This window comes from Ovis canadensis, chromosome 14, assembly GCF_042477335.2.
Source record: "Ovis canadensis isolate MfBH-ARS-UI-01 breed Bighorn chromosome 14, ARS-UI_OviCan_v2, whole genome shotgun sequence".
NCBI lineage: Eukaryota > Metazoa > Chordata > Mammalia > Artiodactyla > Bovidae > Ovis > Ovis canadensis.
The window spans coordinates 48,854,323-48,872,397 of NC_091258.1; the positions used below are offsets into that span (position 1 = coordinate 48,854,323).

The 18,075-nt window shown below is 42.0% G+C and overlaps 1 protein-coding gene and 1 non-coding gene across 2 annotated transcripts in view; both read left to right on the forward strand.

Annotated features, from left to right (window-relative positions):
* PRMT7 (protein arginine methyltransferase 7) overlaps window positions 1-18,075 on the forward strand; it is a 38,626-nt gene that overhangs the window by 3,315 nt on the left and 17,236 nt on the right. The window contains exons 2-5 of the mRNA XM_069550171.1: window positions 62-239; window positions 3,034-3,070; window positions 7,755-7,904; window positions 14,716-14,824. Of these exons, the coding sequence (XP_069406272.1) occupies window positions 145-239; window positions 3,034-3,070; window positions 7,755-7,904; window positions 14,716-14,824 (391 nt within the window). The 5' untranslated portion in view covers window positions 62-144. The remainder of the gene's footprint in view (window positions 1-61; window positions 240-3,033; window positions 3,071-7,754; window positions 7,905-14,715; window positions 14,825-18,075) is intronic.
* LOC138419842 (small nucleolar RNA SNORA19) lies at window positions 5,122-5,250 on the forward strand. The gene has a single exon (XR_011249099.1). It is a non-coding gene; the product is annotated as a small nucleolar RNA SNORA19 (small nucleolar RNA).

The following is an 18,075-nucleotide window of genomic DNA, read 5'->3' on the forward strand; positions in this document are numbered from 1 at the left end:
CTCCCCCCTTGTCTTAAAAATTCATTTTCCTCTATATTTTGGGGCATTATGATTTGAATAGATTTCTGACGATCAGACTTGTCTACAAGAAGTCAGCTGGCAAGGCTGCTTTTCTCTGCTAAAGCTGAGAAGCTAATTGACATCATGAAAGTCTTCTGCGGGCGGGCCAATCCGACCACAGGATCTGTGGAGTGGCTGGAGGAGGATGAGCATTATGACTACCACCAGGAGATTGCAAGGTAACGGGTTTTTTTTGTTTGTTTTTTTTTTCCCCCGCAGTTCAGTGTAGCTGGGTAGGGCCATTGATCTCAAAGCAGATGCCTTGGAATCCAGTCTGAGTGGGGAATAGATTGTCACCAAGTGCTGCTGATGGGGGCAGTGTTGCTCACCAGCAGGTCTGCTCAGCCGGGTAGGTATGTGTGGGAGTTCCACAAAGTCATATCTGTGTGGAGAGTCAGATGTTGTGTAGCAGCCCTACCAGAGCCCCAGAGGATTTGTCTAGTGGATCAAAGAGGACCCAGGGTTCAGTAGTAGTAACAGCAGTAGACGAGCTTATGAAATTTAATTATTGTGTCATGAAATGATGACACATTTATCATATGGTTAAGTTCTCTTTAATGGAAAACGTGGGGGAAAGTGGATTTTTTTTTTCCCTTTGGAGGGATATTTAAAAGTATGTCAGTGAGTTACTGTTATTAAGCAATCATTAAGTGTATACAACACTGTGTGAAGACTGTGAATATCAAAATGAAGAAGATGAGGTTCTGGTTCTCAAAGAACATGCAGATTTGTGGAAGAGACAGATATATAAAAAATTATGACACCATGACATGAAGGTCAGTGGAAATGGGCACAAAAGTGCATGGAAGCATCAAGAACCAGCTGTGCTGGGAGAGTGATAATTTGAATGATTTCCCAAATCTAAAGAGAGGGTGATTGCTTTCCAGGCAGCAGGGATTATGTGCAGACTTGCAGATGAGCTAGTTTGGGAAATGACTAGCAGGTCAGTGTGACTGGAGTATGGTGCAAAAGTAGCGCTGTGGTGAGGGAGGCTGCTGAAAAGGTAGGTGGGGTCATGTTGTAGTTGGTGGGAGCAAAATGCTCTAAGAGGAGCACGGTTGTCTTAAGTTCTAGCTTTGCCACTTAAGTCTGTGACATCAGCCAAGCTTCTAAACTTCTCTGAGCCTTGAAGTAGTAATATATGCCCCGTGTACAGTATAACAGTACATGCCTCAGTATAATAACATTTATCCCATAGTATGATACCCTTTTCTTACCATCATTTGATGATTGAATGAAGTACAATGTTTGGTACAGAATAAGAGCTCAAACACATTACTTTCTAAGTATTTTGGATGTTATTTTCTGAGTGATTGAGATGTTAAATAGGGAAGAAAATAGAAGAGGTTGCATTTTGGAACATTCCCTTGAGAGCAGTGTGGAAAGAGTGTTGGAGGGAGCAAACAACTTCTGGGCATTTGGATAGATATTGCAGCCCCATGGCTGAGACAGCAGAGGTGGAGAGAGGAGGAGAAAGCTTTGAGGGAGCCTAAGTTTGGTAACTCTTGGGTGCAGTGATGGAAAGAGAGAAAAAATTGAAGAAGCACCAAGATTTCTGATTTGAGTAAGTGGATGGAAAACAGTTCCATCACAAGGAGAACACAGGAGGAATGAATGTTGTTGGGAGATGAAGATTAGTATCGGGTTTGACCATCCAGATGGAAGTGCCAGTGGGCACATAAATTATGGATCTGGACAGTTTGCAGTTATTAGTGAGAGTTGAAGCTGGAAGAGATTGCAGGCTTTCAGAGATCGTGTGGGATGAGAAAGGTAGAGGGTTGAAGAAAGAATCCTGGAATATCTGGTGAGGCAAGACAACCAGCAGGGGATGGCCAGAGAGTAGAAAGGAAGAGAACATTTCAGAAAGGGGAATGTCCAGCAGGGTCAGAGAAATCCTAGCTGTTAAGTGATGGGAATGAGCTGGTGGTGCTTAGGGACAGTGATGTCAGTGGAGTGGGAGGAGTGGATGGCTGATGAGGCAGGGAAGATGGGGTATGAAAATGTCCCTTTTGAGGTGAAGGAAAGTAGAAAGGACCAGATTTCAACTAAACACTCATAGGTAGGTTCACATGTTAAAAACCTTGGTATGTCATTTAAAAAAAGAAGCAGCAGAACTGTTTGTTTTTGGTGCAGTGCTCCTCAAAATGTGGAGTAGGAAATGCCTGTGTCACAGTTGTCTGGAGCACCAGTTCAAGTGCAGATTTCCAAACTCCAGCTCCATCTTCTGGATCAGAAGTTCTTTGCATTGTGGGAAGCCACATGTAAAAAAAAAAAAAACACCTCTCCATTAATTCTGATGTTGGTTGTAAGCTGGAGGCCCCCTCTTTTGTGAGAGTGCCTTAATTCTCACCTGGAACTCTCAGAAAGCATCTGTGGGCTGAATCTGCTGAGTTCTGGGGATTATCCTAACCCTGCCAGAGATTTTTCAGATTTCTGTATTACTATGGCAGAACATACAGATAAGCAGCCCTCTTCTCTGTAGTTTGATGAGCTCTTCTTAGTTGTTCCTGATAACATAAGGGAAAGTGCCTTCACATACACAGCAGGCATATAGATTCTCTTTCCCTGATTGTTCTCCTCGGTGTTCCTTCCATCTTTGGTTATCCCTGTATACAAATGTATGTAAGACTATGTGAAGTGTTAGACACATCTGAGTTGTTCCTGAGGAAAAAAATTATATGATGTATAACATGATCAGTATGGTAGGACTGTGGAATTACTGTGACAGGGCCAACTATCACAGGAGTTTCAATCCAAGATTCTTTACTAAAAATAAAACTGTTTCTCTAAGATTTTTTTTCCTGCAGTATGAGAGAATGACAGCTTATAGCTCTGTTAAAATAGTTTAAAATGGACCAGATGTTTGTTCTATCTGATGTAGGAATGCATTTATGTATGTGAATATTCTCATACATTGATGTTTATCATTATTAGCAGAGGTTTCTAACCTGTCTTTTTTTTTTTTTTTTTAAGGTCATCCTATGCTGATATGTTGCATGACAAAGACAGGGTAAGTGTAAAAGGAAACTGTTATTTATTTATCTTTTTGAAACTGTTATCTTAAAGTAGTGTTTGAAACCTTCCACTATGCGTTTTAAAAACTGCCCCCAGAGCCACGCTGTTAGAATGATGTAGAGAGGCAGCAGTAGGGAGCACTGCTTAGGAAAGCAGGAGTCTGGGTCCTTCTTGCTCGTCTGTTACTGACTTGAGCATGACCTTGGAGAAAACATGAGACCTCTGCAGACCTCACTTATTAGAATGTATAATGAGTGGGCCATACTAGCTGATTTCCATGATCTCTGGATAAAAAATACAGTTTTACTTGGAATATTTACTTTGTAATTTTAAAATAGAATCTCTAGAGGTCACTGCAGACTGTATTTTGTAAAGTATATTTGGCTTTCACTGCAGAATTACATTTCAGCTTTTCTCCTTTGTTTCTGTTTCATCTGAGTTCTCTTTGTTTGAATTATGTTACAATTCTGATCTTATCATGGTTAGCAACCCAGGATTTCCTGGTCTCCCAGAGTGCTTAACTAGTCAGCCTCATCCAGATCGTTTAGAAATTGGGAGGCTTGAAGGAGAGGGATGCAGGGCCAGGCTTAAAAACTGAGCAGTGCTTGGCAGAAGGATCAGGGCACATGGTAGGTCTGGTCATGAGGCTGTGTCGGTGGCAGTGTCTCTTTCACCCAGCTTGGATTAACTGCCTGCTTCTTGGCAACACTGTGACAGAAGGGCCTCCTTAAGCACCATTAGTGTTCAGACTACACCACAGGGGCTAGGTGCCTCCCTCATTTTTGTCAAATATCTGAGTGCCTTTGCTGATCTGCTGAGGAATTACAGAATGGGGAACAAACATTGTTGGCTTTTGACTAATCCTCTGTAGTTTAATATTCTTGACTTCTTGTTGGACTCATGGGCCTGTGAGCCTCTCTGATTTTTAGTGTTGTCTCCAGAGAGGGTCCTTTTTGACCCAGCTTCCAGAGGATTTGGACAAATGGCATTGTCATCCATCCGGTCAGCCAAGCCAGAAAGATGATGTCTTTCCCTTATCTAAGCCTGTAGTTGATTGACCACCAAATTCCATTGTTCTTTCAACCCCACTGCCTGTGCAGCCCTCATTGACTGGTGTCGGCCCCTGTTTTGCTTCCTCTGTACAGCAGCCCTAAAACCCTTCAGTGTCCTCCCTCTTGCTGCCTTCGAGATAAACTTCAAATTCCTTGATGGAATATTCCTGAGTCTTCATTATTTAACTCTTAACTTCTGTTCTCCCGTTCCCAGTTCTACACATGAGGAAATGGAGTCAGAAGTTGCTGGTTAGTGACAGTCAAGAAAAACATGTTTCTCTGTACTTTTGTATGGTTCCTTACATTTTGTTGTTTTAAAACACTTCTATTATCCCATAAAATCAGTCCTGGTACTCAACCTTCTGGTTGCTCCCCCTCCCACAAGGCAACCACTGATAGATTTTCTGTCTGTATAGTTTTTGCCTTTTTTGGAAATTTCATCGAAATGAAATCATGTAATATGTAGTCTATGTGTCTTTTTCCCTTCATTTATCATTTGAGGGTCATTCATGTTGAGTGTGTTAGTATCCATTCCTTTGTATTGCTGAGTAATACTCCATTATATGGATATACTGTATTTTATCCATTTACCAATTGATAGACATTTGGATTGTTTCCAGTTTTTGGCTGTTTGGAATAGTCCTGCTTTGAACATTCACATGTAAGTCTTTGTGTGGACATGTTTTCATTTCTTTCATATCAGTACATATATATGGGTCTATATATCAGTACATATATATGGGTCTATATGTTGAGTGTATGTTATTTAGCTTTGTAGTTTTAATATATTTGGAAGGCAAATAAGCACATGAAATGATTTTTTCTAATGACTAATAGTGTCAAACATCATTTTATGTGCTGATTTGCCATCCAAATGTCATCTTTAGTGTAGTCTAGGATTATGAACTCACATAGGACTCTATGGATACTGCCAGTTGTCTTTTAAGAGGCTCCAGTAGTAGCTTCAAAGTTGGATAATTAAAAAGTGAGAGCTGTGCACATTTCATTGTCTTTTTTCTTTATGTCAGGAGAAAAGATATTTCTGATGTGCTAAATAAACATGTGGAGGTAAATTAGCAGCATGACTAATTTAGTCATTGCTGTCAGTCACCTTCAGACAACAGTCAATAACTTCCAAGTTACATTTGGTATTTTTTTGCGTTGTGTGATGGTTTTGTATGTTAAGAAAATTGAAAAAGTATTGCAGGTGTTTTAGTATTTGTTGTATAGAAAATATAACTTTTTTAAATTAAAAAAATTTTAAAAGTGATAGCTCATTTAATGGATTCTATTTATTTGGCACGTCTCCCAGCCCTTGTTTTCCTGTTGAGGATGCTGCTGATGAGGGTTCTCAGGTGATCAGCTCACAGATTGAACTGAAGCTCCTGAACCAGCTCTTAGACCTGCTCTCTTTCCATTACCTGACAGTCACAGCTACACAGAGAAATTTGCACCCTCCTGCTTTTTGTGGAGATAGTATATTTGATGTTCATTTTCCTAGTTCAACAATTCTATCAGTTGCCATCCTGATTTTTTTTTTAACTTTTTTTCTTTCTTCACCATAAAAAGCACATAACGTAAAATACCATACTGATTTTATCCAAGACAGAAATGTAATTACTTTAGGAGTCAAATATTTCTGTGAGGCTTGTTGTGAAAAATAACAGTCCCCTGGTGTATCATTTCCCCCAGACAGAACATTTTTATGCTTATACTCAGAGGCAACCTCCTTTCTTCTCTTTGAGCTGTTTGTTTTATGTTTACTTCCAGACCTAAATAACTATTATCTATTGACTTCCCCACTGTAAGAGCTAAGAATTTGATATTCTTTCAGCTCCTCCTTCCCACTCATTCTCCTTTCCTCCCAGCACAGTTATAATTTTTGCAAAATTAATATTCAGTGTTTCAGTAGGCAAATCACTTAAATCTTTATGCCTCTGTTTTCTCATCTGTAAAATAGGGATAAGAATAATACCTCCTTTTGTGATGAGGTAAACGCTTATATAAACGTGTGTTAAAATCATGTCGACTATTATTAGGCATGTGTAAACACTGTTCACAGTTGAGCTATGTGATAATTTTGATTGCTTTTCCTTTCTTGCATTATTCTTTGTTAACAATTAACTTATTTTTGCTTTGTGTTTTATGTAGTCATCCTTTTATGCCCAGACTTTCTCTCAGTAGTCTAAAATTTCTTTCCAAAGGAAGGTCAAAACAGTCGGCTGTTCTGTCAGTTTCATCTTAGAGATTGTTTCTGGGGTCATTTTCCCCGGCCTCAGTCTGGACTAGGTGCATTTTAGACCTGCGATTCTTGTTGTCTATAGATTTTCTTTGCTCCTCTTTTTGTATTGAGTCCTCTGTTTCCTGGGTCCCCTGTGTTCCTCTTTGGTTCCCTCCCTCTTTAGTGAAGCTCATCCTTTATCACATTACTCTGAGAGGGTTCATGGAGAGGAAGCTTTTTGAGGCTTGGCTTATCCAAAAACTTCTTTATTCTGTTCCTCACACTAAGGGCTGGATTCTAGTTTGGAAATCACTTCACTTCATAATTTTGACAATATCACTCCATTTGCTTTTAGAGTTCAGTGTTGCTATTTTGAAATATAGTACTATTCTTTTTTTTTGGCTGCACCGTACAGCCTGTGAGATCCTAGGGCCAGGTACTTAATTAGTCAAAGTGTTACAGAGGAAAAAATATATATATATCTGATTAAATTACTAAGGATCTGAACTAAAAACAAAGAAACAATTTCCTGAGAAGAAAATATTTTTTAGCCCAGGAAGCCGTATGAATTAAGAGTCTAGTGAGGAAACCAAAAGCCACATTATATGTTTCAATGGGCTTCCCTGGTGGCTTAATGGTAAAGAATCCCCATGCCAATGCAGGAGACATGAGTTCAGTTCCTGGGTCCTGAAGATATCCTGGAGGAGGAAATGGCAACCCACTCCAGTGTTCTTTCCTGGAACATTACATCAACAGAGGAGTCTGGTGGGCTATAGTCCAGGGGGTTGCAAAGAGTCAGACACCACTGGGCACACAAGCATATGCATCTGTTTCAAGAGAAGGAGTTGGTTATAGAGGTATGGAAGGACTGGGAAGCACCAGGGTAACCTTGTGGAAGTAATTGCAGGAAGCAGTTCCTTTACCTGGAGATACAAAGGGGGAAGACTGGAGTTCCCAGAACCTAGACGTGTGGAGGAAAGGTCCTGTGGAGCTGATGCTAGATCTCTGAAGGGAATCGCTGCTTGAGTGCTTCTCCTAGCTCTGAAGGGCCTGAAGAGAGTGCGCATGTGGGAAGGAACAAGCTTTCTCCATCCTCTAGTTCCCCTGTTGTCCAGTCATCTAAAAGCTGGAAAAAGGAAAATGTGGTTTGCAGAGCGTGAGCCTCAGTATCTCTGAGCAGAGTATGGAAGAGTGGGTGTGGAGGGGAGAGGCAATTACTTTATAAATTTAAGAGGCTGACCCAGTGCTCCCAGAGCCTCGGGAGGGCTGTCCAGCTCAACTAGTGCAAGCCACAGAGGCCACAGGGTCGGGACTTAACTCTGCTGTGCCAACCGTGACTCTAGAACTTCACAAAGCACTTAAAATAACTGGTATGAAGTAACAGTTGTTTTCTCCCTTTCTCTTAGAACATGAAATACTACCAGGGCATCCGGGCTGCTGTGAGCCGGGTGAAGGACAGAGGACAGAAGGCCTTGGTTCTTGACATTGGCACTGGCACAGGACTCTTGTCAATGATGGCGGTCACAGCTGGTGCCGACTTCTGCTATGCCATTGAGGTGAGCCACACTCTTCATGTGTATGTTCTGTGTCCTGTGTGGAAAGTCTCTTGTGTCCCTTGCACTCTCCCCGTCCATTTCTTCACAGACATACATGGAGTGTTTGCTCCATGCCAAGTGCAGTGCCAAGTTCCGAGAACACAGAGATGAGTCAGACACCATTCTTTCCTCCAAGAGCTCGTTTTCTTCCGTGAAAACAGTGATTCTCAGCCTTGACTGAGTGTCAGAATCACCAAGGAGCTTTAAAAAATTCTAACGCCTAGTCAGTCGTCCTGCACTCCCCCGCCCCCGATTTTAATTAATAGTTCTGGGATGTGACCTGAGCATTGGGATTTTTTAAAGTGCATCAAGGTTGAACTCTACTGCCTTAAATGTCCTGACAGAGCTAGCTATCTTACTGCATTTACCCATAGTTTGGTAATCTGCCATTTCACTCCTTTAATAAAAATTAAAATTATTTTTCTGGTAATGCAAATAATAAGCTTCTCAGGTGGCATTAGTGGTAAAGAACCTGCCTGCCAATGCAGGAGATGCAAGAGACGCAGGTTGGATTCCTTGATCGGAGATACCCTGGAGCTGGAGGAGGGCACGGCAACCCACTCCAGTATTCTTGCATGGAGAATCCCACGGACAGAGGATCTTGGTGGGTTACAGTCCATAGGATTGCAAGGAGTCAGACGAGATTGAAACAGCTTAGCACACATGCATGCTTGCATGCAATGTGAATGCGTGCCACTATAGGAAATTTGGTAAATAGAAAGAAGTGTATTGACTCCATATATAACTAACCATTGTTAAAATTTTGGTGTATTTTGCCCTACAATATTTGTTTCATATGGTGATTAAGTTGCAGATGACAAAGTCCCAAAATATCAGTGGCTTAAACAGAAGTTTTTTGCTTTCTTCCTTAAAGTATAGGGGTCAGCACTCTAGGGTGTTCTGCCTAGACTCCTTCCAGCACCTGCTGCCCACCCCCATGTCTACAGGGTGGCCCTCGAGCTTATGGTCTAGAAGGGTGACAGTTCAGGCTGAGGGAATACCATGGTGTATTTGGGAACAGTGTTGTCCAGAGTTGTGGCAAATGGTGTCATGGTAGAAAAACCCAGAAAGGTAGATTGTAGCCAGACTCTGGAAGACCTGAGTATCACATTAAACACTTTAATATCGTGAGTTAGGTGTTAATGGGCTTCAAGTTTCTGTGATAGTCCAACGATAGTGATAAGGTTGTGTGTGTGTGCGTGCACCCACTTGCAATTCTGTACACTTGTCTCAGGATTTCATTAAAATGATTAAGGGTCATTCTTTGCCTTTGGGGGCGTCATCAAGGCTCTGAGCTGATACAGAGAAATCAGTATTTGCGGATAGTTGCCTTGATAGCCTCAAGTAGATTTTATCTTCGTAAATGAAGAAGTCAAGACGCAGACGTTTAAGTCTTAAGTCCCACAGTTAATAAGTAGGAGGGCTAGACCTGGATCTTGGTCTTTTGGTTCCTAATTTGGTGCTCACTCCACATTGGTAGCTTTGATAGGACAGTGTATGTGTGTGAGAGAGAGAGTGCTAGTGTGGGTGTCTAGGGTAGAGGCAAGGATGCCATTGACTGGTAAGAGGAGTTCCTCTTTCCAGTAACTTATTTTATGGGAAAGACCCTGCATTTCATTTTGGACATGTTACATATGAGACAGCTGGTGGGGCAGGAGCCGGTACCTTTGTGGACTGCTAATGAAAAATATAGGATGAGAACATACTTCATGGTAGAATTGGTAGAACAGTTTTCTTAGGTTTTTCCATATTTCCATCTCATTTACCTGGATTTCTAATTCTCTTGCTGTTCTGGCTTGTGATTCTCAGACCTCTTCCATTTGACTCTTCAGATCTTTATGGTAGCCTCCCAGTTTTTGCTCTAGTGACTACCTGGTTGATTCTTTGGTCTTCCTGTCTTTGAATTGCCCTGTGGTTTGCAGCTCTGCCTGAACTGCATGGCAACAGGAAAGACAGGTCCAGAAGAATGAGTGAGAGAGAACCTGATGGTCCCTAGAGACGGGAATCTGAACCTTTTGAGGGTGGCATGTATAGTGGATTCGGGACTCACTTGCTAAAGATATGACAGGTAAAGCTGGCAGTATTAGGGGGTTGTCCAGGGAGAGAGAGTAGACTGAAAAGAGCAAAGGCGGGATGTGTTCAGGGGCTGAGGGAACAAGAGTGGCCATGAAGTCAAGTCCAGACAGAAATGAAGAGACCCTAGAAGGCAGGGGCAGATGGCGTGGAAGCCATGAGAAAGGGAGTGATCAGCAAGTGTGGATGTTACTAGAGCAGCACTATTAGAACTTTGTGATGGTGAAAATCTACGACTGTGCTGTCCAGTATCGTGGTCCCTAGCCACATGTGGCTAAGTACTTGAAATGTGACTAGTAGGCCTGAGGAGCTGAAATTTTAAATACTACTTAATTTTAATCCATTTACGTTTAAATAACTACATGTGGCTACTGTATTAGTACAGGTATGGAAATTAAGCAGAATGGGGACTAAGAAAGCTGTGGGTTGGCAGCCAAGAGGTTATTGGTGACCCCCTTTAGGCAATATTTTCAGGAGAGTAGGGTTGAGGATTGGATGGAATATAAGAAATCACAGGCATTGTCTGCAGGCTTCTCTCTTAGTACATTTGAAAAGGAAGGAGTGCTGGGGAAGGTGTATTGGTTATAGTGATTTCTATGGCAAAACGCCTTGAAAACCAAGCATGATCCTGGCTTCCTCATTTTCTTTCTCTTTTTTAAGGGCAAAAAGAACATTCCTAGGAATCTCTAGCAAACCTCTCCTTGGATATATCATTGACCAAAATGAGGTTAAATGCTGTTTAATTTATTTCATTTACCTGGCAAGAAAGATTCACTTGCTCTTAGACCAGACAGTGCATCCCTTGAAAGAAGATTAGTTCTCCAAACTGATTTGAGGGCTAGGGGAGAATACAGGATGATGATGTTGAGAAATCAGCTTCGGGCTTCATTCGATAGTGTTTGAGGTGAGTTCTTGAGTTCTTGGTGGCTGAGGAAGAGGCTGTGAAGGACAGACTCTGCAGAGTCAGCAGAGGACATGAATGATAAGGGGCAGGAGGGCTGAGAGGATGGTAAGAGCACGTGATACTTCTGGGGTGGAGGCAGACTGATTGGTGAGAATTGAGGGTCTGAGGCCCTCCAACAACATCAAAACCATCAAACTAGAGCCTTGAGATAATTTGAAACAGATTGTGAAGGTTTTGTTACCCTACCTGAGCACATATTCTTTGTAGAAGTATATAGCATTTTCCGCTTGATTGTAATAGAAATATGCTTTTGTGGCAGAAAATATAGGTGGATGCAGAAAAGGTCTTAGAAAAAAATGAAAATCTTGTCATTTTGACTGGTCACTTTATCATTTTCTAAAATCAGAATCATTTCTAAAATGCGAAAAGGCAAAATGGTTGTCTGAGGAGGCCTTACAAATAGCTTGGAAAAGAAGAGACGTGAAAGGCAAAGGAGAAAAGGAAAGATATACCCATCTGAATACAAAGTTCCAAAGAATAAGAGAGCCTTCCTAAGTGAACAATGCAAAGAAAATAGAGGAAAACAACAGAATGGGAAAGACTAGAGATCTCTTCAAGGAATTAGATACCAAGGGAACATTTCATGCACAGATGGGCACAATAAAGGACAGAAATGGTATGGACTTAACAGAAGCAGAAGACATTAAGAAGAGATGGCAAGAATATAGAACTATGCAAAAAAAGATCTTCGTGACCCAGAAGACCATGATGGCGTGATCATCCACCTTGAGCCAGACATCCTGGAATGTGAAGTCAAATGGGCCTTAGGAAGCATCACTATGAGCAAAGCTAGTGGAGGTGATGGAATTCCAGTTGCGTTGTTTCAAATCCTAAAAGATGATGCTGTGAAAGTACTGCACTCCATATGCCAGCAAATTTGGAAAACTCAGCAGTGGCCACAGGACTGGAAAAGGTCAGTTTTCATTCCAATCCCAAAGAAGGGCAATGCCAAAGAATGTTCAAACTACCACACAGTTGCACTCATCTCACACTCTAGCAAAGTAGTGCTCAAAATATTCCAAGCCAGGTTTCAACAGTATGTGAACCAAGAACTTCCAGATGTTCAAGATGGATTTAGAAAAGACAGAGGAACCAGAGATCAAATTGCCAGCATTCGCTGCATCTTTGAAAAGGCAAGAGAGTTACAGAAAAACATCTACTTCTGCTTTGTGACTACACCAAGTGTTTGACTGTGTGGATCACAACAAACTGGAACATTCTTCAAGAGATGGGAATACCAGACCACCTTACCTTCCACCTGAGAAATCTGTATGCCACAACAGTTAGAACAACATACTGGTTCCAAATCGGGAAAGGAGTATGTCAAGGCTGTTTATTGTCACCCTGCTTATTTAACGTATATGCAGAGAACATCATGTGAAATGCAGGGCTGGATGAAGCACAAGCTGGAATCAAGATTGCTGGGAGAAATATCAATAACCTCAAATGTGCAGATGACACCACCCTTATGGCAGAAAGTGAAGAAGAACTAAAGCGCCTCTTGATGAAAGTGAAAGAGGAGAGTGAAAAAGTTGCCTTAAAACTCAACATTCAGAAAGCTAAGATCATGGCATCTGGTCCCATCACTTCATGACAAATAGATGGAGAAACAGTGGCTGACTATTTTGGGGGGCTCCAAAATCACTGCAGATGGTGACTGCAGCCATGAAATTAAAAAGACACTTGCTCCTTGAAAGAAAAGCTATGACCAACCTAGACAGCATATTAAAAAGCAGAGACATTGCTGACAAAGGTCTGTCTAGTCAAAGCTATGGTTTTTCCAGTAGTCACGTATGGATGTCAGAGTTGGACTATAAAGAAAGCTGAGTGCCAAAGAATTGATGCTTTTGAACTGTGGTGTTGGAGAAGACTCTTGAGAGTTCCTTGGACTGCAAGAAGATCAAATCAGTCAATTTCCTGAATATTCAGGAAATGAGTCCTGAATATTCATTGGAAGGAATGATGCTGAAGCTGAAACTCCAATACTTTGATCATCTGATGTGAAGAATTGACTCACTGGAAAAGACTCTGATGCTGGGAAAGATTGAAGGCAGGAGGAGAAGGGGACAACAGAGGATAAGATGGTTGGATGGCATCACCAACTTGATGGACATGAGTTAGAGCAAGCTCTGGGAGTTAGTGATGGACAGGGAAGCCTGGCATGCTGCTGTTCATGGGGTTGCAAAGAGTCAGACACGACTGACCACCTGAGGTGAAAATTTCCTCTATGTGCGTATGGCTGCATCTGCATCTGTATGTTTCATGCAGTGATGTGGTTGGAGCTATGCAATCTAAATTGGGCAGGTGGGAAATTTAGAGATAGAGAAGCTTATGTTTAGAGACACATGAAGGGTTCAGGGAAGACTTCCTTCAGGAGGGGATTTGTGCTGCCCTGAAAAGTTGGGTTTGCTTTGGCAGGTGGTAGTAGGGCAGAGAAGGCTCAGGCTTGCGTCCTACCTGTACAATGAGGAGATGAGTGTGGCTGTAGCATTGGTAGTGCATGTGTGTAATGGGGGTGGTGGTGGGAGGGGAGGAACGCTGGGTAAAAGTAAGGTGGTCCATAGTATGAAGGGCCTTAGATACCATAAGAGAATATAGGCTGTGTTCCACTAGCAGTGGGGATTTGAGACAGTTTTGAGCAGGAGGGTGACGTGCTCACACTTCATATCTACTATAGTTATAGTCTCACCTTCCTCTAGAGAGCACATCACTTCACATCCCAGGTCCCCAGTCATGGTTTTGTGAGGCACATCCCCTTTGCATCTCCCTCTAGCATAGCACTGATACCTGCCATCCTTGCTAGGTGGTGCAGTCTCCTTGGAAGTCCCCTGCATCCCTCCTTTGCCTGACATGTAATGGGAACACCTAGCTGCAAGTTAAACCTAACAGAATCTCATCCTTTTGTATTCATTTCCATGACATACATTTGGAGATGCATTTAAATTACATAGGTGAAATCTTGTGTATTTAGATCAAAACAGCCCAACAAAATATTTTACCTGTATCAAATGGTAACAAAGGTACATTTTTTGTATTCAGGAAGAAATTCCATAATGGAGACCTCTTTTACTTCAAATCATAGGACCAGAATGAAGGTAAATGTTGCTAACCAGGTGTTCAGTTCAATTGCTCAGCCCTCTGGAAGCTGGGTCAAAAAGGACCCTCTCTGGAGATGACACTAAAAATCAGAGAGGCTCAGAGGCCCCTGAGTCCAGCAAGAAGTCAAGAACATTAAACTACAGTTCAGTTCAGTTGCTCAGTCGTGTCCGACTCTTTGTGACCCCGTGAACCGCAGCACGTCAGGCCTCCCTGTCCATCACCAACTCCCAGAGTCCACCCAAACCCAAGTCCATCAAGTCGTTGATGCCATCTAACCATCTCACCCTCTGTCGTCCCCTTCTCCTCCTGCCCTCCATCTTTCCCAGCATCAGGGTCTTTTCAAATGAGTCAGCTCTTTGCATCAGGTGGCCACAGTATTGGAGTTTCAGCTTCAACATCAGTCCTTCCAGTGAACACCCAGGACTATCTCCTTTAGGATGGACTGGTTGGATCTCCTTGCTGTCAAAGGGACTCTCAAGAGTCTTCCAACACCACAGTTCAAAAGCATCAATTCTTCAGCACTCAGCTTTCTTTATAGTCCAACTCTCACATCCATACATGACTACTGGAAAAATGGGGTGTTAGATATTCTTTAACTTACTGCTTATTTTTATTTGGGTTTTCACTAATTTCTAGGTTTTCAAGCCTATGGCTGATGCTGCTGTGAAGATTGTGGAGAAAAACGGCTTCAGTGATAAGATTAAGGTTATCAATAAGCATTCCACTGAGGTGACTGTAGGACCAGGTGAGAGCAACACATCTTGTGACAAAAGCTTTGCTTGCTCTTGTGGGAGAGAGGAAAAGGTTTATTCCGATTTCTGGGAGAGACATACCCAGGTAATTGCACAGAATTGAGACTTCTCCATGTGCTGGTCTGAAGATAAGCACTTCTCTCTTAGTTTATTTCTCCACTAATTAAAATAAACGAGGAATAAATAAACCAGAGCTAATCAAGTATACAAGTGTTGATGTAAACAAATGAAACCTGTTGCTTAAGCAAGTTGAAATACTTGTCTGGCTCAATTTACCTGGTTTTGAGTTTTATTAGACAGAAGCAAAACAGTAAAAGGTTGACAATGAGAGGTTCTCTTAGTTCCAGTATCTGGTCTCAGTAGCCAGTGTAAGATATTTGCCTGTGTAGCTTGGTCTTCAGATTTTCAGAATATTTTTTATAGTCTGGGAATTTGAATCAGACTTTTGACATTTCGCATGCTACTGATACTGGCAGAGCACAGTGAAAAAGATTTACAAGAGAAACTTCTAGCATGAGGTTATGGATATTAACATGCAGTATTTTAAAAGAAGCATCTACCTAAATTCAGCATTTTTCTCGCATTTGAAAAGCATTTCTTTATGGAAGATCTGGAATGTGCACAAAAGAAGGGATTGATATTTCCTTTATTTTAAAGTGTACCATACATACAAAAGAGTGCACAGATCATCCCATTTTTAATCATCATTACTGAGGTACGATTCTTTGATTGATTTATTTGGCCACACCACATGGCTTGTGGGATCTTAGTTCTCTGACCAGGGATTGAACACGGGCCCTCAGCAGTGAAAGTACAGAGTCTTAACCACTGGCTGCTAGGGAATTTCCTATTGAGGTATAATTTATATAAAGTGGATTCACCCATTTGAAGTATATAGTTTCAGTTTTAACAAATGTAAACACAGTTGTCACCACTTCTACCATCAAGATACTAGAATGTTTCCATCGTGCCCAAAGGGATTCCTCATGACCCTTTACAGGCATTCCACCCATATCTGTGGCCCTAGGCACTCACTGATCTGCTTTCTCCATTGTAGAGTAGATTCACCTCTTCTAGAATTTTGAGTGCAATCGTAGTGTGTACTTTTCTGTGTCTGTTTTCTTTTCTGTAGTACAGTGTTTTTGAGTTTTTTCCAGTGTTTTATGTGTGAAGTATTCATTTCTTTCTGTTAGTGAGCATCACTTCATGTGGATACATTCCATAATCTGTTCATTCCTTTACCTACTGATGGACATGGGTAGTTTCCTGGATGGGTCTTTTGGTTCACTGATCGCTTTTTCTACAGTGTCTGATCCGCTGTCAAGCACATCTAGTGAACTTTTCATTTCTGATACTGTATTTTTCATCTTTAAAATTCCCTTTGTGATTTTGTTTTATAACTTCTGTTGTTCTTCGTGTTCGTGTGTTCCTTTAAATAGTTAGCAGATTTATATTAGCTGTTTTAACATCCCTTCTACTCCACTGCCTTTGTCTTTTCTGGGTTTCTTGTTTTGACTCATTTTTACCCTGGTTCTGGGTCCTGTTTTCCTTCTTTGCCTGTCTAGTAATTTTTATTCAGATGTTGTGTATATTGGGAGATTTACATTGGTAAGTGCTGAGTTTTGTTGTCTTCCCTTAAAAGCTTTGTCTGGCATGCAGTTGGGTTTCTTGCAGATCAGGTTGATCCTTACAAGGCTTATTTTTAAGCTTTGTTGGTACAGGCTTAGGGTAGCTTTAAGACAGGGTTTCTTACTTGGAGCACTGTTCACATTGTGGGTTTAGTAATTCTTTGCTGGGAAAGTTGTCCTGTGCATTGTGGAATGTTTACTCCTGGCCTCTTAACTGGTGGAAGCTCATAGCATCTCCTTCCTCAGCACCATTTGTGCCTATCAGAAATGTCTCCAGGTATTGCCGAAAGTGCCAGGTGTAGGGTGTGTGTGTGCAAAATCTCACCCTATTGAGAACCCCTGCTCTAGAGCTGCTTCGGCTATACTAGTACAGCGTGACCTTTCTGGGGTCTCTGCTGAGTGCCTGGGTCATGGCTGATCAGAATGTTGCTAGAATGTTGCTCAGTCCTCTGACCTCTGACAGTTGTTCAGCTTATAGCTACATGGTCATCCTTTGCCCAGCCTTCTGGGTGGGTGGGTGGGTGTGTGTGTGTGTCTGTCTGTGTGTGTGTGTCTGTGTGTGTGTGTGTGAGCAAGAGACATGAGGGGAGCGTTGTGCAGATTTCTGAAGCCCTTTTCCTATGTAGCTTCCTGTCTGACTCTCTCCTTTGCACATTCCAGCCGCCCCCACCCCCCTGAACTTGCATCTGCTGTCTCAGCCAGCAAGACACTTTGCTTGGCTTCTCTCTATGTGAACAAAGGTCTGGAAAGTGCCCGCCGGCTGGGAGCCAGGGCAGTAGGGATTCACTTGGTTTCCTGCTGTTCACTGTCCCAAAACACTTGTTTTGTAAATTTTGCCGTGTTTTCTAGTTGATTATGATGATAGATAAGTCTGAACCCAGTTACTCCATTTTGACCTGAGGTGGAGAACGTGTGCCATGTCACTTATTCTGTGCCCTGTCCTGTGCCACCTCTAGGCTGTGTGGTGTTCACACACACAGCTTGCTTAATATCTTTCTAGGTAGTGATTTTAACCTCAATAATGAAATAATTATGTAATTATGTATTTAACGTTTCTGTTGCCACACAGCTGAAGCATCCTGAGCTCATGGGCTGTGTGATCTTACTAATTATTCTATTCCATGACTTGGCACAGGGCCTGGCACATGGAAGAATTCAGTCATATTTGTTTAGTGAGTAGACTGTCAACTTGGCTTGGTCCTTAACCAGTGGTAAATGGGAAACATTGCAGCTTCGATACTGCTGCGGTTCCGAAAACTCTCTCTTGCCAGGTCTCAGGGATGTCTCCCAGTCTTTGTTCTCCTTTGCAGCTTCCTTCCTACTCCCAAATGCTTATTTCCAAGCTTCTGTTCTGATCTCTTTTAAAAACTGGCATCTGGGTTTGTTACCTGTTCCCCCGAGATGGATTACACACCAAGATGTGTAGTGGCTGACTTGGGGCGGCATTTGTTCGTCCATCTAGTCATTTGGTGAAAATGTCTGGGTGGGGATAACTGCCCCCACTCAGGCTCCCCCTGCATGTCTGTCCCCTTCTATAGTAGCATTCACAGGCTCTCAAGAAGTATTTCTTGAAATCCATTGGATCATAGAGCTTTATCTTTGAAGCAGATTTGGAC